The 18,608-nt window shown below is 37.2% G+C and overlaps 1 protein-coding gene across 2 annotated transcripts; it reads right to left on the bottom strand.

Moving 5' to 3' along the window:
* Positions 1-1,871: 1,871 nt before the first annotated feature.
* Positions 1,872-16,729, bottom strand: EIF3L (eukaryotic translation initiation factor 3 subunit L). 2 transcript variants are annotated; one of them, XM_032221406.1, is made up of 13 exons: positions 16,614-16,729; positions 16,121-16,169; positions 14,111-14,321; positions 13,639-13,718; positions 12,617-12,678; positions 12,410-12,479; positions 11,649-11,722; positions 10,767-10,938; positions 10,392-10,546; positions 8,026-8,196; positions 5,822-6,319; positions 5,156-5,236; positions 1,872-2,087 (listed from the first exon to the last, which is right to left on the bottom strand). In XM_032221406.1, the coding sequence occupies exons 1-13, from the start codon at positions 16,641-16,643 to the stop codon at positions 2,049-2,051; spliced, it is 1,692 nt and encodes a 563-aa protein (XP_032077297.1). In that variant the 5' UTR covers positions 16,644-16,729; the 3' UTR covers positions 1,872-2,048. The 2 variants fall into 2 exon arrangements, with proteins under 2 accessions (XP_032077297.1, XP_032077298.1); XM_032221407.1 differs by lacking the exons at positions 13,639-13,718; positions 16,121-16,169; positions 16,614-16,729 and having other exon boundaries at positions 14,111-14,189.
* Positions 16,730-18,608: the final 1,879 nt, after the last annotated feature.

Genomic DNA, 18,608 nt, shown 5'->3' with positions numbered 1-18,608 from the left:
GCTCACTATGTCTCTACCAGACGTCAACAGCAGGCTTCATATTCCATTGAAATATGTTCATCAAAGTATAGTTTTATAGTTCTAGAATATAGTTATTAGAACACTGCATTCCAATGCTGTTCGCAACAAAACAAGCTACTGAAAATTCAAGTCTTAAATATGTGTGGCTATATTAGACTGCAAAGCATAAAAAATTTCAATATTATTTTCTCTCAGAGAATAGAATAAGAATAGAATAAAGAATAGAAGAGCTTTATTTGCCAAGTGTGGTTAGACACACAAGGAATTTATCTCCAGTGCCAGAAGTTAGGAAATAATCAACTCCTATGATTGTCACATTTGTCTGCTGTTAAAATCTGTTAACACTGTGTTTTTCTGTAGATAGAATCTCTAGCAAGGAAGAATGACTCTACCTTTCCAATTCAATATTGTTACAGAAAGTAATGAGTATTCTTGTAGGCGCCACATGGATGCTACCAGAGGCCCATAATGTACTTTTTAGATCCTATATGAACAGCTGACAAAGTTTTCTTTTAGAACTACTCATTATAACATTTGAAAATCATGTTAGCATTTACAAAATCCTGAAAAATGTAATTTTTTTAAAATTTGTGCATTCTTGTTAATACACAGAACTCCAGCTGACTAATTAACACCTGCAACAAGGATTTTTATGAAATGCTTTAGCTTTTCATCTTCATGTTTTAGCAAAGTGAGAACAATACATTTATTTTTCTATTATTGTTTTTCATGTTTTTTATCAGACAGTAAAACACAGATTCTCAAACTCTAAAGTATGCCCGTTTTGTTACTTTGTGAACTTGTAATAGGAAAGGAGCTTGCAGATTTTCAGTTTTTCTATGAACTCAGCACTTCCTCATATGCCTTTTCTAAGAAACAAACATTTCCCAAGAGGTATTAGCTAGCCTCACTGAGTGTACAATTGTAAGAATTGGCAGTTCTAATTTCATATGCTTACCCTCACTAGGAAAGCTGGAAGGAGTCTGGCATGAACAAATGGCTGATATTTTTTAGCAATGTTGTTTCATTATTGTCAAAAGCGTTCCATAACATGTGCTATACTTAGTCACATACTGAAACCCCCTAACATTTCATCCAATGTAAGCAAACACACCTTTAGGCAGCCCAATCCTAGTATGTTTTCTAAAACTACCAAGTTCAAGAGATTGATTTCCAATTTACATGGATGGGAATGTAGTCATAATTGCTTTTATTTCATATAAAAAGACTGAAGGTTTGTTTGCAGTATTTTTCAGTATGATTTTTAAAAGGGAGATAAATTTAATCCTAAAGGATAAGAAGGGTGCTATATGTCAACTTCACTCTGATTTTGCGCATTAAAAAAAAAAACAAGGCACATGGATATTGCCAAAAATCATGCATGGACATCTCTATGAGGTCACCAAGAGCTGAGCCTGATTTAGAGACTTCACCTTTCCTGTCCCAGTGCCTTACATTAAAAGAAAAAGAAAAAAAACACATCATAAAAAATCTGGAAGATACTCTGAGGCATTCAATCTTAGAGGGATTAAATCTACAGTCCACGGAAATCATTTGGACATGTAGCATTTTCTCATTTCCTTTCTTTTAACAATGCAGGGCATTGTGGTTTTGCATTCTAAAGCTATAGGAGAAAGGGCAGGCTCACATTTTTGTGAAATCAGCATCAATACAGATCACATTTCAAAACAGAGGTGAAGACCTGTGCTTCAGTCCTGGCAAACACTCTGCTAGCTATCCAAAAACACTTCCAGTAGAATGAAAGTAGGAAGGCCCTACAACCAAGATATCAAAAGCAGCCAAAGATTAGCTATTTCTCCCTCAAAGGGACAAATGAACAAACTCCAGAGACACAAAGAAATGTCATTTATTTAATTAGACCTTCTAGGTTTTTTTGTATGAGCACAGCCATCTGCTGTCCAAGAAAAAAATTGCTGAGATTACAGAAAATTCCAAAATTCTTAGCTCATATTTCTTCCAGGCTTGCCCTCTTCAAAATAGGGCAAATAGCTGATGCAAGAAGAGTTTCAAGGTCTCTGGCCCATCTTCTTCAGGGTACGGTTCAACTGAAAGAGACAGACATCTAATTACAAGTTAACTGGGGGAGGGGGAGATAAATACCCATAGTTAAGCACTTCAGTGTCATTGCCGCAATTATACATTCTCCAAACAATTGTCTGCATCCTACCAAGAATGCTGACTGCAGCTGAATAAATCAAATCTAGCCCGCATGCAGACTGCTAAGGTGGACAGATTTGAGGTCAGACCACCAATGTATTTGTAAAAAGAGATGAGCATCTGCAAATTATACAAACTGTAAATGATTTTATCCAAATTTCTACTGGCAAAATTGTTTAGAAATAATCATTTCTGGAAAATGACTATTCAACTGCTAAAAAAAAAAACCTAGAAAAAGAATTTTGGGGTTATTGAAATTGGGAGATTCATAGCAAAGATGGTGGTTGCAAAGAATTCGTACTCATTCATCCAGTTGGTCATCTCAAAACTTTTTACTCTTGGGATTGCTTTCAGAAACCTCATTAGACAGTATTATTTCATCTCCTGCATCATTTTCCAAATTTTTATGCTATATTATGCATTTCTAGAGACTTCCTTATTCTCTCCTTCACCAATCATGTAATTCCCACTCATGCAAATGTGACCAACTAGTTATGTATTCTGAAGGTGAGTCAATATACTACATTTTATCTCCTAGTTGGTGGGATGCATGGAATTGTGCTGTATGTGAAATGTGCAGAAAAAATTTAAGATGTGATAGAGATAGATATGGAGAAAGATTATTCCAAATTATGATATTAGAAAAGCCACCCAATAAAGTGATAAGAGATCAGAATCATGGAATGTTTTTATTATTATGGAGTATTAACTGCTGATTATAATCAGTGTTTGCTGCAAGAATCACAAGTGTAGAAATAAACAGATTGCTTAGCAAATGGCTCAGTAGTTAGAGGGAGGATGTGTGATATGACCTTGATTGTTTAATGCATTTCTAAAGAAATGTGTAAGGAATGCTTTGTTGCATGTTGTTGATTGAGAACCTGAATAATTTCATCAAATGTTAAATTGTATGGTGCAGCAAAATTAAATGAAATTTTGCAAGGAAAACAGTGAACAATGATGAATGGCAAAATGGGGGAAAATAGACCAAGTAGATGAATTTTTGTATCGTAACAAATGCTTAGATAGGAAAATGTAGAAATTTTAAGATGTGTAAATACTAGGAGAACAGCACTGAGCGGTATAATCTATTGCAAGGAGTTCATCAGAAATAGCAAAAATAGCTGCATAAAAAGTGTGCTTCTGCCCACTTTGTTATATAGGAGTGAGATTTGGATATGTCAAGAGAAGCATAAAGCCAAATAGAGTGGGAATAGTGTACTTAAATATATGTGATAAAACAAGGAAATAATTAGAAATGAGTGGACACAATAAGAATGTAGACTAAATATAAGAGACCAATATGTTGAATTGGTTTAGCCCTATAGAAAAAATGAATGATCATCAAATTGCAGGTAAAAAATAACACATGGGTTAAGAGAAAGGGAAAGACTGAGAAGAAATTAATGAAAAAAACTGGAAAAAAAACACCAGGATAACAAAAGGCATGCGTAAATATGATGGAAACAAAGATGGTTTATATGTATTTTGAAAGGGAAAGGGAAATGCAGAAGTGGTGATGATATAAATTAAAACCAGCTGCTTCCTTTCTCTTATTTTAGATGTTTCTTTGGTTTATTGATTCTTATTCCTTTCAGCTCCTTACACAATGATGAACCTGACAGGGAACAACATAATGGGCATGCATGTATAAAGTTGTAAGATTTTTGTGATCAAGAAAACCAACAGAAAGTACATATTACAGAAATTAATATTTACCATTGCTCAACTATATACAATATATTCAAAATAATCCAGCCATTTCTGTTTAAATCATTTGTTGTACCAATTGCTTGACAGTCACTGCAAAAATAACTCCAACTGGCTGTTGTAAGTCACCTTGTGATCTTCATTAGACAGCCCAAAATTAGCATTTTCAAAATTAAATTTGCCTGGCATTATTTGTAACATAAGCTGCTTATATCTTGGCAAGCCTCTGCAAAAAAAGTTGCAGTCTAGGAGAGCATCCTTCACCGACTCTGACCTTTCATTCTTATGAGGGCAAACTCTTTGTGCAGTAGGGATCCCCCGACCCCTCCTTTTCAACATAACTACAATCATGCCACTTAAGGCAATATGATATCTACAATGGCTAGGATTAAGTAAGGCATCTGAAGAGCATAGTTATAATTGAGGCCATTTTAACCATGCATTACTATGGTTAGCCCTTATGAAGCTGGCTGGTATCTTGGTTTTATTTTAAAAATAATGATGATCAAAGTGCACCACACAACTCTGAACAAACCTTGTATATACAATTTGTTGATTACAAGTAATTAGGAACTGAATTCTGGTATGATGGCAAAGAAGGGTTTTAGAACTCTCCATTCTTGCTCTTCTATCCAGAATAAAAACAAAGCAGGCAATTCAAGGAGGGGGGAGCCGTCACCCCCTCCACGAGAGCTTGCCAACTCCCAGCAGTCTGACGATCTTTGAGGGCTTAATCACAAGGCAGCTTTACATGCTGCTCATCTGATAGCTTCCCTCCATTTTTCCACCATGATCCCATGTTAAATGACCTCAATAGAGAGCACTGAGCCATTTCAGTTTTTTAAAAACAAAATAGGAAGTAGGGATAATCATTTTACTTACACATACACACACAGAAACATCTTTACCCCTTTGGATAGATTGCTGGGTAATGTAGTGACCTCTTCAGGATGGCTAAAACAGCCATATTTTGCTCTCTGGGTGGCAAAATGCATGGGATCTTTCTGACAACTTCCTTTTCTCACAGAAAGAGGGCAGCAATGCAAGCAATTGCTTCATTTTGGGGTTGCATACAAATACTGTTTGGAATAACTGGTGCTCTTTTAATGTTTGACCACCTTTGTATGGAAAGAAGCCCAGACTGAAGCAAGAAAGAAGTGTTTTAAGTTTCATGGCCACCAGGTTTTGGAAACAATGCCATTTATTTGTTAATAAGTTTCGCTTGTGCATTTATCCATTAGCTTACCTCTTCAAACTTATGAATCTGACGGATGAAGAAATCCCCATAGCGCCGAGCAACTTTTGTATCTGCAATATGGATCATGTCCTGCCAAAAGGCAAGTAGAAGTTAGCAACATATCCAGATTCTGCTAGGAAACATCTGCTGGGTATTATGTCTGCTCTAGGCTGGGATTAGGGTTTTATTTTTATACTGCCTTGTATCATATGCTGAAACATGACATGTTGGTCCGAATTAGGATTTGCTGTCATGAAAACAGACTTGTCATGTTATCTGATATTATCTTAGGCTGGATTTAGTCTGTTTTAGTCTGTTTGGGTGTTTCTACCTGAAGCTCATGCCCCTAAGAGAGGTGGCCTAGTGATCTGGTCTCACAAGGGAAGGGCTTCAGAGAAGGGATTCCCCCCCCCCCCCCACTACTTCTATATGGACTCCCTGAGAAAGAGTCAAGGCAAGGGAATGTGGGAATGTCTCATTTGTATATCAGTTTCCAACACAGATTAATCTCACGTGTATAAAGGAACTCAAACCCAAGAGAAGATGTAAATGAGTTTGATGATGATACATTCCAGTTGTTGGAATGCATCCCGTTGACTGGAGTTCAGTACATCTAAATAGTATCAAGTTCAGGTACTATGTACTATTGTCAGAAGGGTTGGAGAAATGTCAAACCTTGTCAATGTAGAAGTCCACCTCAGAAGCTGACTGGAACTCTCCATCCAAGGCGGAGATGCCACTTGTCCAGACCAGGTTTTTCATTTTGTGTTTGAAGACCAGCAGTTGGATGCAGAATTCCTGCTCTGTGAGGTCCAAGAAGCCAGCCAGTTTAGTCACAGGCATAGTAGTGTACAGTTTTAGGAAACTGCGAATGGTGGACAGCTGAGCTTGCTGCTGGACTTCATCAGCAAAGACCTTCAATTGCTGCAGGTATGGTTCCTTATGATAATTGGGATGTACATTGTCGTAGTTGGGTACTACGGGCGAGACAAATTTGGGACAAGAATAGCTGAACAGCTCTTCATATACCTGGGGGTCTCCCTTCTGCATCCGTAGCATCTTATCCCCATATTTCTCTCTGAGCTGCAGGTGAATGCTTTCATCAATGCGCATTGGATACATGGCAAGAGCAATGGCCAGAAGAGCATGCATCTGCTCATTTTGCTTGTTAATCTGAAAAATAAACAATTCCCGTGAGAAACATTAGAGTTAAGTTACACTTCACATCTAAGAAGATATGTGTGTAGCAGCTACTTGCCAAGTAGCACACCCTTAAGTCTCACTTTTGTCATGAATGCATGGGTAGCTTTCCAAAGTAAAAACTAAGCAAGCAAACGTACACTGACACACAAACTGAAAATAAAAGCTGCCCTGATCCATTAAGCTCCCTGAACATAGACAGTGGCATCATTCTAGTTCTGCTTAATAGACCAAGTCCTTTGGATAATTGGGTTAGCTTAATATAAAGGGATTTTTAAAAAGCGCTTTGAAATATACATTGTATGCTTTTGGTGTCTTTAAATAACTATTTTTAAGTCTCTTGCCTATCCTTGCCCCCACCCCCTTTTAAGGAACACTTAAAAAATAAAATCCCAAAGAGTTCTCAACTCTTTGAACATTAACTTTGAAGACCAATCTAATAAGGAAAGCTGTCTATGAGAATTCATGACAGAAGTGATTGCCATATTTAAGAAAATAACAGCAAGAATAGGAGGAACTGAGATACCAACTTAAGCATATGCTGGTAGGAATTTCACCAGACAGGATATAGTGTATTTTTTGGAGTATAAGATGTTCCAAAGTATAAGGCGCACTTAGCTTTTGGGGAGGAAAACAAGGGGAAAAAGATTTACCTCTACCTATCAACAAATTGCCTCCTTGGAGAAAACAGCAAACAACCAGTTTCAGTTTCAGCACAGCCTGATTAGCACAAGCAGCTGATTGTCGGGCCTCTTTATGACCAACTGTTTCAGGCTGCAAAGATTGTCTTTGCCTATTGCCGCCTCTGCACCCCCATTTTCGGTCTCCGCATGCCCCGTTTTCGGCCTTTCTGCATCCCGTTTTCTGCCCGTTCCAGGGATCAGAATGGGCCGAAAATGGGGCGCACAGAGGCTGAAAATGAGGCGCACAAAGGCAGCAATAGGCAATGGCAATCCCTGCAGCCTGAAACAGCTGATGGGGAGGCCAATCCAACTGACAATCAGCTGCTTGTGCTAATCAGGCTGTGCTGAAACTGAAACGGGCTGTTTGCCGCAAGGAGGCAAATTGCTGGGAGGCAGAAGCCAGCAGGTGGACGGGGCTACATTTGGTGTATTAGATGCACCCAAATTTTCACCTTGGGTGTGTGTGTGTGTGTCATATACTCCAAAAAATACAGTACATTAACAAAGAGTATAAAGGTTTGCACCATTCACAATAAGGATCTGGTCCCATAGAAACAAATTTTGAAAAAAGTATCACTACATGAAAGGATGGGAAAGTGGAGAGGGCATCAGCAGCACAACAGCAGACTAGGGAAATAGACACGTTAAATCAAATTATCAAAGTGTCCAAAAGTGAAGACTGAAGTTTGATATACCTAGGGCAAATGAAAAGGATCAAAGAATTAATACTCTCCTGAAAGATTTAATCAGTTACATACTGGATGCATCTGGCAGGAGCTATTGATGCCAGGTAGGTAAATATGGCTCAGCTAAACCAGAAAGCATTTGTACATTTTTAAACAAATGACTTGAACTGAAAGCTGAAAGCTGGGTACAACATACTTCTTGATATCAGTGAAAGAGATACTGATAGAATTGGGCTGAAAGAAGATCACTGGCACTATTTGCAAACAGGAAAGAATTGTCAAGGAGGAGAGAAGCCTTTCTACATTTTACCATTTCATATTTGTAAGTTGTTCTCTGGAACATGCTCTTGGTCCTCTGAATATAAAGCAGAATATTAGCAAAGACACGGATTGCATCTTGGTAGCGTCGCATCATGAAGTATGCAAAACCAACATAGTAATAGGTGGTAACCTGGCATTCTGGCACTCGTGAGTACATGCTCTGAGAAGGGAGAAAGGAGACATTGCTCAGCACAGGAGGAGTCAAGAAAGAAATGCTATCGGGGGCTACAAAGAGTGAATAGCGTCATTCCAAAGGCTATAATGTAAGGACTTGGCAGCATATTTACGATTAACAAGTAAGCCCAAAATTTATGTTGCTAAGCAAGACAGTTGTTAAGTGATTTTTGCCCCATTTTACTACCTTTCCCCCCACAGTTATTAAGTGAATCTCTACAGTCATTAAATTAGTAATGCGGTTATTAAGTGAATCTGGCATCCCCCTTGAATTTGATTGTCAGGTCACAAAAGGTGATCACATAACCTCAGAACACTGCAGCCATCATAAATATGAGTCAGTTGTCAAGTGTACGAATTTTGTTCATGTAACCATGGGAATGCTGCAATGGTTGCAAGTATGAAAAATGGTCATGTCACTTTTTTCAGCACTGTTGTAACTTCAAACAGTCACTAAATGGACTGATGTAAGTTAAGGACGACCTGTACTGCTCTATAGTGTCTCTGAAGCACTGCAGGAAGCAGAGCACCTCCTTATTCAATCTTACTGTAGCATTTTAATCCTACAATTTTCAGAGAGATAGGCCTGTTAAGTTCCTTGCAGCAAACATAATGAAGAGAAACAGAGTACCAGTGGTGGGATACGGCCAGTATGCCCCGGTACGGGCGTACTGGTGTCTGCTGGGAGCACCAGGTACCGTTCCGGTACGGTGCTCCGGAGTGCCCACCTGCCCGCCTTACCGGTATTTGAGCTGTTCAGGGCTTACGCGCATGGAGCCTACGGCGCCTGCGCAACACTCCGCCAAACAGCTGGAACATTGCAGAGGCGTCACGGAGCATCACAGACTGTAAGTACACATGTGTGCGCTGCGCGCATGTTGCGCATGTTCATGTGGTGGACACCCAGCCCCGTTGCACTGTACCGGTTGCAACGGGATCCGGAACCCACCACTGCAGAGTACCTTAAACTTGAGCAACAAGATGTTGTTATTTTATTCTATTTAAACCAATCTATGATTTTAAAAGCAAATGTATTCAGCATTTTTAACCCAAACTTGTTCGTATCTATTTTTAAATAGTTATCTTCAGCTAGCTGGCAAAAAAAGAGAGGCAGAGATACACATTTTTCTCTGATTAAAAGGTACAATGTAACAATTTCACCATTGTAGAGATCTCCTATTACAACCTTCCCCAACTCTGTACTTGACAGCAAGTAGCTGTCAAGGGAAATCATGGCAATCCTGTGTGAAATCACAGGGACTGATTATTTTCAGCTCAAACAGAGCCCAAATTAGATGGGGCTATATCTACTGTATACAGATTACTGTTTTTCCCCATATTCGCTTGTTTATAATATACAATTTATATGATTTATTTGGAATCAAGGGAATAGTAGATTTATAGTAGGGGAATAGCAAGGGGAAAGTAGGTTGGATATAAGGGGAGAAGCACAGCTAACAGTCACCAGAGAAGAAAAGAACTAATCTTGGAATATGCATTAATTTTCTAAATTATATTAGCATTAAATATGGGTTATAGCTTGAAAAGTACCATTTTGTATGAAATGCAAAACCTAAACAGTAACGGATGGCTTAGTATTTAAATGCCTGAGAATATAAAAGCAACAGAAACTTTTAAAGAGACTCCACATCTCTTTTCAGTACAAAGAATAAAAGTAAGTTGGAAATCTCATCGTACAGTTATGAGACATCCAACAGGCTCAACCTGACAACTATTGTTTAGAGAAAAAAACATTTTGCAGAACATTTAGCATCCTAGCAAACAAAATCTATATATTTATATAATTATAGCTGTCCAGAGCCATATTCATGAGACGGATGGTGATATAAATCCATGCAAATAAATAAATATTCCAGAAGGGAAATGTCCTTTAAAAAAAGTGCAATTTTTTTAAGAGCCGAAGTGGCGCAGTGGTTAGGGTGCAGTACTGCAGGTCACTTTAGCTGACTGTTATTTGCAGTTCAGCGGTTCATATCTCACCGGCTCAGGGTTGACTCAGCCTTCCATCCTTCCAAGGTGGGTGAAATGAGGACCCAGACTGTGAGGGCAATATGCTGACTCTGTAAACCGCTTAGAGAGGGCTGAAAGCCCTATGAAGCGGTATATAAGTCTAACTGCTATTGCTATAACTGCTATTAACACAAAAGTGGCTCTTATTACCTTCTTGTTAAGCTCAATATTTTCCAGAACCTTGATGGCTTGATAATAATCACCCAACAATGAATGGAGGCGCAGCAGACCCACAAGGCTAAAATAGCCCAACATCTTATATAAAGAATGACGACCGTATTCTCCAGCAACACTCTCAGGATCACCTAAGGGGAAAAAAAATTGAAACTATATATGTGAACTTTAATGCAACAGTGAAAATGCACATTTCAATCTGCCAACTTGATTCCTGATCAGAATGAAACAGTTGAAGACATGATCAGAATGAAAATTGCTAGACCTTCCTCATGAATAAATTATTGGATAATTATTATTGATAATTGATCATGGGAAAGCCCACTCATTTAAAAATATTTATTTCCTTACCTCCACTGGTATAGACTTCCAGTTGCCTGTTGATGTTGGATTTGTCCACTATGGAATATAACACATTAAGAACACTGTGGACATTCCAGATCTTAGGATTTAACCTCAAGAAATCAATTTCTTCCTCAGATTTCTTGGCAGTCTTGCAGCGATACTGACTGTAGGACTGAAACTTTACAAGGATATAGAGAATGCAAGAGAAAATTAGGATGGTATTATTTTCCTCCTTGGATTTTTTTTTATATAACCAGAATAAAAATGAAATGACTGAATAAATTGGAATTATCCAAAGACAAAGGGAGAAAGGAAGAACAGTTCATCAATGAGTACCAATTTTATGTTGCATTTAGTTTGCAAAACCAAACTAAATACTATTTTACAAATGAAAATAGTAAAGTTTCCTCAGTGCTAATTAGAAACCAAATTGTAGCTCTAACAATTTGTAGGAGGAAAAGCAAATCATGTGAGAACCCTGAATAAAATTACAACTCATCATAAAAATATTATTCAAGTCACTAAAAATAGGCATACTTGTATCCAAAATATCTATAGTATATGTCAAACAGAGCTGGCACAAAACAGATTTTAAATTCTGTCGAGCACACAAAATTCCATACAAATTGCAATCTTATATACCTGTATAAAAATAAACCCTTCTTTCTATGCATATATATATATATTTGGATATCTGCAGTGTTCCAAGACCCAAAAAGAAAAATATAAACATTCCAACCACAAAGCTGCTGGAAGTCTTACTGCTTTGGGAAGTTTTTTGCAAATTACTTGCATGCTTAGTATCTGATTCTAGTGATCTTTGTAGATTTTCATCAGTGTTAAAAAAGGCATGTGGAATAGATATAAGAGAACAATCCATTTTTATACCTGATATATAAATTCATCTATAATATCCCAGAGCCACTGATTGGGTAGTTCTAGAGGAGCTGGGCCATCTGCATCTAGAAAGGAACATTCAAATAGAATATATAGAATGAATAATACAAGACAAAGAGTCTATATGTCTTTGTTCTCTCCACATCTTACTGATAAAATAATTAAGAGGAGATCCTGGACTATTGACTGAGCAGTTCCAAAAACAAGTTAGAACCTAGCTTTATAACATTATTAAGCCATTGTGCATTGTGCTAAAACCCTTCATAATGTAATTTATTTACAAATTTGGGGTGGGGGGACACTATACATTGCTGCATTTTCTAACAGAATTACTTTTAATCCAAATTAGATCCCACCATTAGTTAACGAACACTGAATATTTACTAATTTAACAGCTTGCACTATTGCTTCTTGGTTTAATTTTACATGCTTGTATTGTTTTCTAGGCATTCTAAGTAAACACTATATCATAGCAGATCATTTCTTTAACAGAACGAAATGTAAAAAGGAAAAGAAAAAAACCAAACAGAGATGTAAAAAAATCAGAATAAAGAAAGGGATTTTTCTTTTAAAAAATGAAGATATACAGTACTAACAAAAGGGGTCAGAGAGCTTCAGAAGGCTTCTGGGAAAAACACATTTGGGAACAGAGTTATATATTAAGATGTTAAATTGAATAAATGCTAATATAAAAGATATATTCTTATTACCCCTTGTACAATACAAAGAATTATATAATTTTAAAGACTCACTAAGAATGTAGTTGAAGAGATTACAGTAATTGTAATAAGATTCAAATCTTTGTTCCAGGGTTGGGCCACCCTGCAATAAATGAAGAAAGAGTAAATAGTTGTCTGAATTTCTAAAATGAATGAATATATAGTCTCAGAATTCTTAGCAAACAGTGAACAAAAAATAAATGTATTTTTCACTAAGGACAATCTAAACCTGATACTCACACTGACTTTAGCATAGATGTGTCTGTAATACAACTCCTTGTACAAAATCAGGAACACAGCATCTACAAGTAAAGAAAATTTATAAATTGTTGTGTTTGTATTTGCCTTTTCATTCAATTGGTTTTCAACTTTTCATACAAGTGAAAATAATAAAATATATCAGAAATCCAAAAATTGTGAATGTATATATGAAATTGATAAAATTAAAAATAAAAAAAAAATTCCTATAACAAATACAGGTCAAAGCCTATCAACAGCATGATTCTCTGGTAAATAAAATTTCATATGCTATCTGAAAGTTAACAAATATGATATGCTAGAATATGCTACAAATACATTTTCATCTGATTAGTCTCTCTTGCTAATGAGCATCTGAGATATCTCATAATTGGTGATCCTACACTGCCATTAAGATCCATTAAATGCAACTATAATAAAAAAAGGCTATTCTTATTTTGATAAAAACTAGTCATGTTGTATATTAAAATTTTCAGTATTGTACTGCAGTATAAAATCTTCAAGCATCAAGTGGCATTGTCTTCAAGCATTAAGTGGCATTGTTAAAATTTTATTCAAATAGGAAATACGGTTAAGATAGGAGATTTCTTCTGGCAACAGAGACCCTCTAATTTGTTGAAAATATAATATCAATATCTTAATACAGTAGGATAGGATGCAAAAGTTCAAGGACAGTATTTCTTTATACCATCTCTTAAATTTGTCACATGTCTCACAATTTCAGTACAAAAAACAAGCCAGGTATACGATAAAAAAAGAATAAAGTCTTCTGCTGAATCTCAATTTTAGGCTTATCATATAAATGTTGGAAATGTGGGTCAAATCAGATCACATGTGACATATCCTGTTACATTAAAGGAATCATTTAGAATTAAGAGAGTTCAATGCAATTCTTAAATCTGTCTTCTTCAATATGTACTGTCGTGTCCCGTTCCCCCCCCCCCCCATTACTCTTCCAATACAGGATAAAAGTCAGAAAAACATATTCTATTTAAAATTCTTACCATTTCCAACCTGTGGGGCAATAGCTTCTGCTTCTGGCCACGGCGTGTTTTTAAAGAACCTTTCTGTTAGTTTGGTCCAACTGCAATACACATCAGTATTTAGAAAATCATGGCATGACTGATTATAATAAACCTATATAACAAACTACCACAATTTACATGACCCTCTCTCACTTTTTACCAACTCTACATATATAAAGATTTCCATGAGAAAAGTGGTAAGAAAGATGCTAAAGAAAAAGATTTTTCAGTGGTATATGCCATCATGCGAGCAGATGGCACATCACAATCTTGTTCTTTAGCATGTTTCTTACCATTTTTCTCACATCTGCATAAACTTTAATTATTTACAATTATATAGTCACAATTATATAGCTCATTAATATTTTATCTTTTTAAATATAATTGAACCATAATAAGAACTATCCATACTGATAATTCTTGCTCTTTTCTGAAGCAAAAGAAATCCTACCTGTTTTCATAGATGTCTTGGATCTCATACACCTTCTGATCAATGACATCACTAGATATGCGACTGGCCTGAAGCTCATACACTTTCTGGTCAATCAGATCTGAAACAGTCTTATGAAAGTACTGGATAAAATTTTTTATCACTTCTGGAATCACCTGAAAGGTTTGCTGTTCATATTGCCGTTCATAGGCTAAATCCTGTTTTGGATCTCCTATGAAATACAAGATATAACAACTATATCAAAACATAACATCAGGAAGACATAGAATAGTAACATTTTGAATCTAATGCATGCATCTGTTTTAGAATCCTCATTTTTAATAAAATTCTTCAAATACGAACATGGGCAGATGCCAGAAAGGAGGAATGAGAAGAGAAATGATAACCTACTGATGATGCCATCCATGCAAATTTCATTACTTGCAACAATATATTATGATGAAAATATATAAAAGCAGCATTCGCATGATGATATCTGTCTGTCTGTCTGTGGCTCATAGCCCATCACAGGCCACTCAACACTTTGGCAACATTAGGGTTACTGTGGAGGCTAACAAACATGAATATTGATGATGTTTGTCCATCATGTTTTAAGAGGATCTTGACATCTAACAAGTTGTAGGTTGTCTATGATGTATCCGCAGGTGGCTGGTAACATCTATACAGGCATGAAATGTTCTGCCACATGTCAGGCAGACATGTGTGGGCACCATTGTTGGAGCATTTGCGGCTCTGGTTTTGCGGATAAAATATATAATAGCAGCATTTACATGATGATATCTATCTGTCTGTCTGAGGCTCACAGCCCATCATAGGCCACTCAACACTTTGGCAACATTAGGGTTACTGTGGAGGCCCGCAACATGAATATTACTAAACAAGACAACATAGGTCAGAGGAAAAAAAGTGTACAGAACAAGAGCAGGCATTCTGAAAGGCCCTCGAAAATGTTTTTTGCTGATGAGCTTGGAGATCCCATGAATTTGGAGACTGCTAAATGTGTTAGTTAACATTAGATGCATTCCTTGCATGCTTTGCTGTCATTCCATCTTATTTCTTGTGGTTTTTTTAACCTTGCTTTTATATTGCCTTTCTACTAATTTAAGTTGGGCTTTTTAATAGTATTGATGTGTTTTGTTCTACTATGGATGCTATCCAGCGTCACAATGTGAATTTAAGCCACAGTATTCTTGGTATCTAAGTCAGTAACATTTTTTCTTAATTAAAATTTGCTTTTCAACTGGCAAATTCAGAAAACATACGGAAAGCTTTTTTTTCATATTCTTAAACTACCCGAAGAAGTAATTTGTTTTGGGAGAGAGTAATTGTCTATAATCACCCAAGTGAGTTCCATAACTGAGTGGACATTTGAATTTGGACAACTTTAAAAAATATGTATTAAATAAAATCCCATTATTCTTAAACAAGCCAATCTGAATAAAACACCTACGATAGATTGCAAGAATGGAAAGTACAAGAATGGAAATGCCTAGAAGTTATTTTGTATAGCCAGATTGTTTTAATCTCTAGTTTCCACTCAATTTTGTTTTCACGTTTTAGCCTACCATTGCAAATTAAAAGCAATTGGCAAAGAAACAAACCAGAAAAAAATTAAAGTTGCTAAACCAAAGATAGGTCAAAGTACTTTCTTTCCATAAGAGTATAATATCAAAAGTTTAATAAAGCACATAGTTATCCTTTTTTTTTTGCTAGAAGTGCTTTGAGTCCAGCCCACTTCTTTATTCAATTTCTAGCAAAAAAAAAAAATGGATAACTATGTGCTTTATTAAACTTTTGATATTTTTTTCTCATGGAAAGAAAGTATGTTGGCCTATCTTTGATTTAGCAACTTAAATTTTTCCCCGTTTGTTTCCTTGCCAAATGCTTTTAAGTTAAAATGTGTGTGTGTGGGGGGGGGAATTGTAGCACAACACACACCTAGGATAGTACTCTTTGCCTAACATAAATTCAAAGTAGGAGGACCATCAACACGAAAGTATACAGACTCACCTGTGTGTAAATCATAATCCCCTGTATAAGCATATGGATCGTAAGAGCCCTGCAAAAAGAGAGCGTGGGAAGGAAAGGCTTGAATCTGGTACAGATAACACAGTGCAACATATTTAATCGTTGCCCCCCTCCTTCTCATATGTGAACACCCACGGATTTGGAAAACAAGACCCTTCTTCTCGGCTTTGCTTTTAATGACAACTCAGCCTAGTAACCCCTCTTCCTTCCACTACAGCAGGGGACTCCAACCTTGGCAACTTTAAGACTTGTGGACTTCAATTCCCAGAATCCCTCAGCAAAGCAAAGCTGGCTGAGGAATCCTGGGAGTTGAAGTCCACAAGTCTTAAAGTTGCCAGGATTGGAGACCCTCTGCACTATAGGGAGGCGCCCGCCCATCCCTTTTATCTGAAAATGCCAAGCAAAACCATCCACGAAGGTCCCCACTCCCACACGCCAATCAAGACCTCAGTGAATAGATACGTAAAGCTTGTACCTCTTCGTAATCGTCCACCGGATACGACATGGCGGGCTTAAGAGCACGGAAAAAAGAGAACGCACACCGCCGAACAGCCGACCGGGCTGAGAAAGTTGCAGCAAAGAAAGTCTTCCGGCAACCGAATTTGTGGAACTTCCCTTGTAAACCGGAAGCCGCCGGTATAAAAAGTCCGTTTGGCGGACAACTTAAAATACTGTAGGGCTAAGCGGGACCGTGTTAATCTGCTGCCAATGCGAAGAAGTAAACGTTCTACGTTTAGTGTGTGTATGTTATAGGCCTGACGGCAACCGCGCTTAAAAAAAGGAGTGTATTTGGTACAATACTGTTAATTCTGTTATGAAAGAAATGCGGGTTATAAATCTATTGACTAACAGATCTGTTAGATGAAATCAAAAGACTCCTAAAGCATTATCAGATCTTCAACATTGATCACCCAGTTGCAAGATCGCAAGCAGGGTAAAAACGTCACAAATTTCCATTGGTTTTTAGTGACTAGAATTGATGGGATTTGACAAATGAATAGAGCAACAAGTTTGAATGCCTCAATAACCACTACACAAGAATATTGTCAGTCAATTTTGTTTTCATAAAGCATTCATTAGATAATAAAACAAATTTCTGATTCACAATTGTAACTCAAATGAATTCATAATTACTAAGGAGGAATGGTGAAAACATATAAGTATAAACAAAGTTTAGCCACAGCTGAGACATTTCAGTACCACCATTTTTTATAAAAGCATATTATTTGCCCCCAAAGAGGAGCAAAAGAATTACAGAATACTTGTTTCCTGAGAATGTTCCTGTACACTTTCAATAGGAAAAAAAAGACCTAGGTCTACAGAGGAAAAAAATTAACAGAAGACATGACACCAAAAGTTAAATCTACTAAGTTTCTGCCCTGTGGGCTTTACTTGTCAGTGCTTAATACTACATTTATAACAACAAACTGCCACTGAACCTATATAAACCCTTTATTTTAATTTGAACAAGATGTAGACATTACAATCTAATGCCTGGAAATAATATCTTCTCTCAACACTGAGGTTTTAAACTTGTAAATATGTTTGTGTACTTTGTAGCTATGGCAGTGTGCTTTGCTGTTGTTTCATTTTTGGGGTCAAGTAATTACAGTATTTTCCCCTCTGAAATGCGGTGGCTCAGTGGCTAAGATGCTGAGCTTGTTGATCAAAAGGTTGACAGTTTGGCAGTTCAAATCCCTAGCGCCACGTAACGGAGTGAGCTCCTGTTACTTGTCCCAGCTTCTGCCAACCTAGCAGTTCGAAAGCATGTAAAAATGCAAGTAGAAAAAATAGGAACCACCTTTGGTAGGAAGGTAACAGCATTCCGTGCACCTTTGGTATTTAGTCATGCCAGCCACATGACCATGGAGATGTCTTCGGACAGTGCTGGCTCTTCGGCTTTGAAATGGAGATGAGCACTGCTCCCTATTGTGGGAAACGACTAGTACATATGTACGAAGAGAACCTTTATCTTCACCTTAATTATAGTATTCTCCCCTCTGAAATGCTTTTTCTATTTTTGCTGCCTTGAGTAACTTTATTTCTTACAAGTTGCACACATACTATATTATCCTGGGTATAAATGAGATTTCTAACGAAATGTTGGTATGCATTCTGCACTTCTGTTCAGGATGGTACAGTAGTTAAAGCCTCCCCATTTGCAGATTGTGGTTTCACTTCCTTCCCCTGAAGGAGTAGCACCATCCTTTTCTGCTACTTGGGATGTCCAACTGCCCTTCTCCCTTTTCACGTTCAGATACCTCTTAGGTGTAAGGTATGCTGTTTTTGCCTATGTAAAGAGGCACATATATGAAAGAGCGTTTTATTCTAGGATATAATGCTCATACCCTCCCCAAAGGGCGTGTTGGATTGGACACCATCTTCAGCCAGTAACCATCGCCGACTGTGAGCACCTTTCCAGGCTTGCGCACAAAGGCATCTACTAACTACAGTGTTCTACTTGGCTGTA

This window comes from Thamnophis elegans, chromosome 7 (genome assembly GCF_009769535.1).
Source record: "Thamnophis elegans isolate rThaEle1 chromosome 7, rThaEle1.pri, whole genome shotgun sequence".
Lineage (NCBI taxonomy): Eukaryota > Metazoa > Chordata > Lepidosauria > Squamata > Colubridae > Thamnophis > Thamnophis elegans.
This window is presented reverse-complemented; position numbering and strand designations above follow the sequence as displayed.

Coding starts and splice junctions, on each gene's coding strand:
- EIF3L (XM_032221406.1), bottom strand. CDS start 16,643: ATGTCGTATCCGGTGGACGATTACGAAGAG. Junction 10,939..11,648: donor TAGATGAATTTATATATCAG/GTATAAAAATGG, acceptor ATCCTTGTAAAG/TTTCAGTCCTACAGTCAGTA. Junction 5,237..5,821: donor TGGACTTCTACATTGACAAG/GTTTGACATTTC, acceptor GCCTTTTGGCAG/GACATGATCCATATTGCAGA.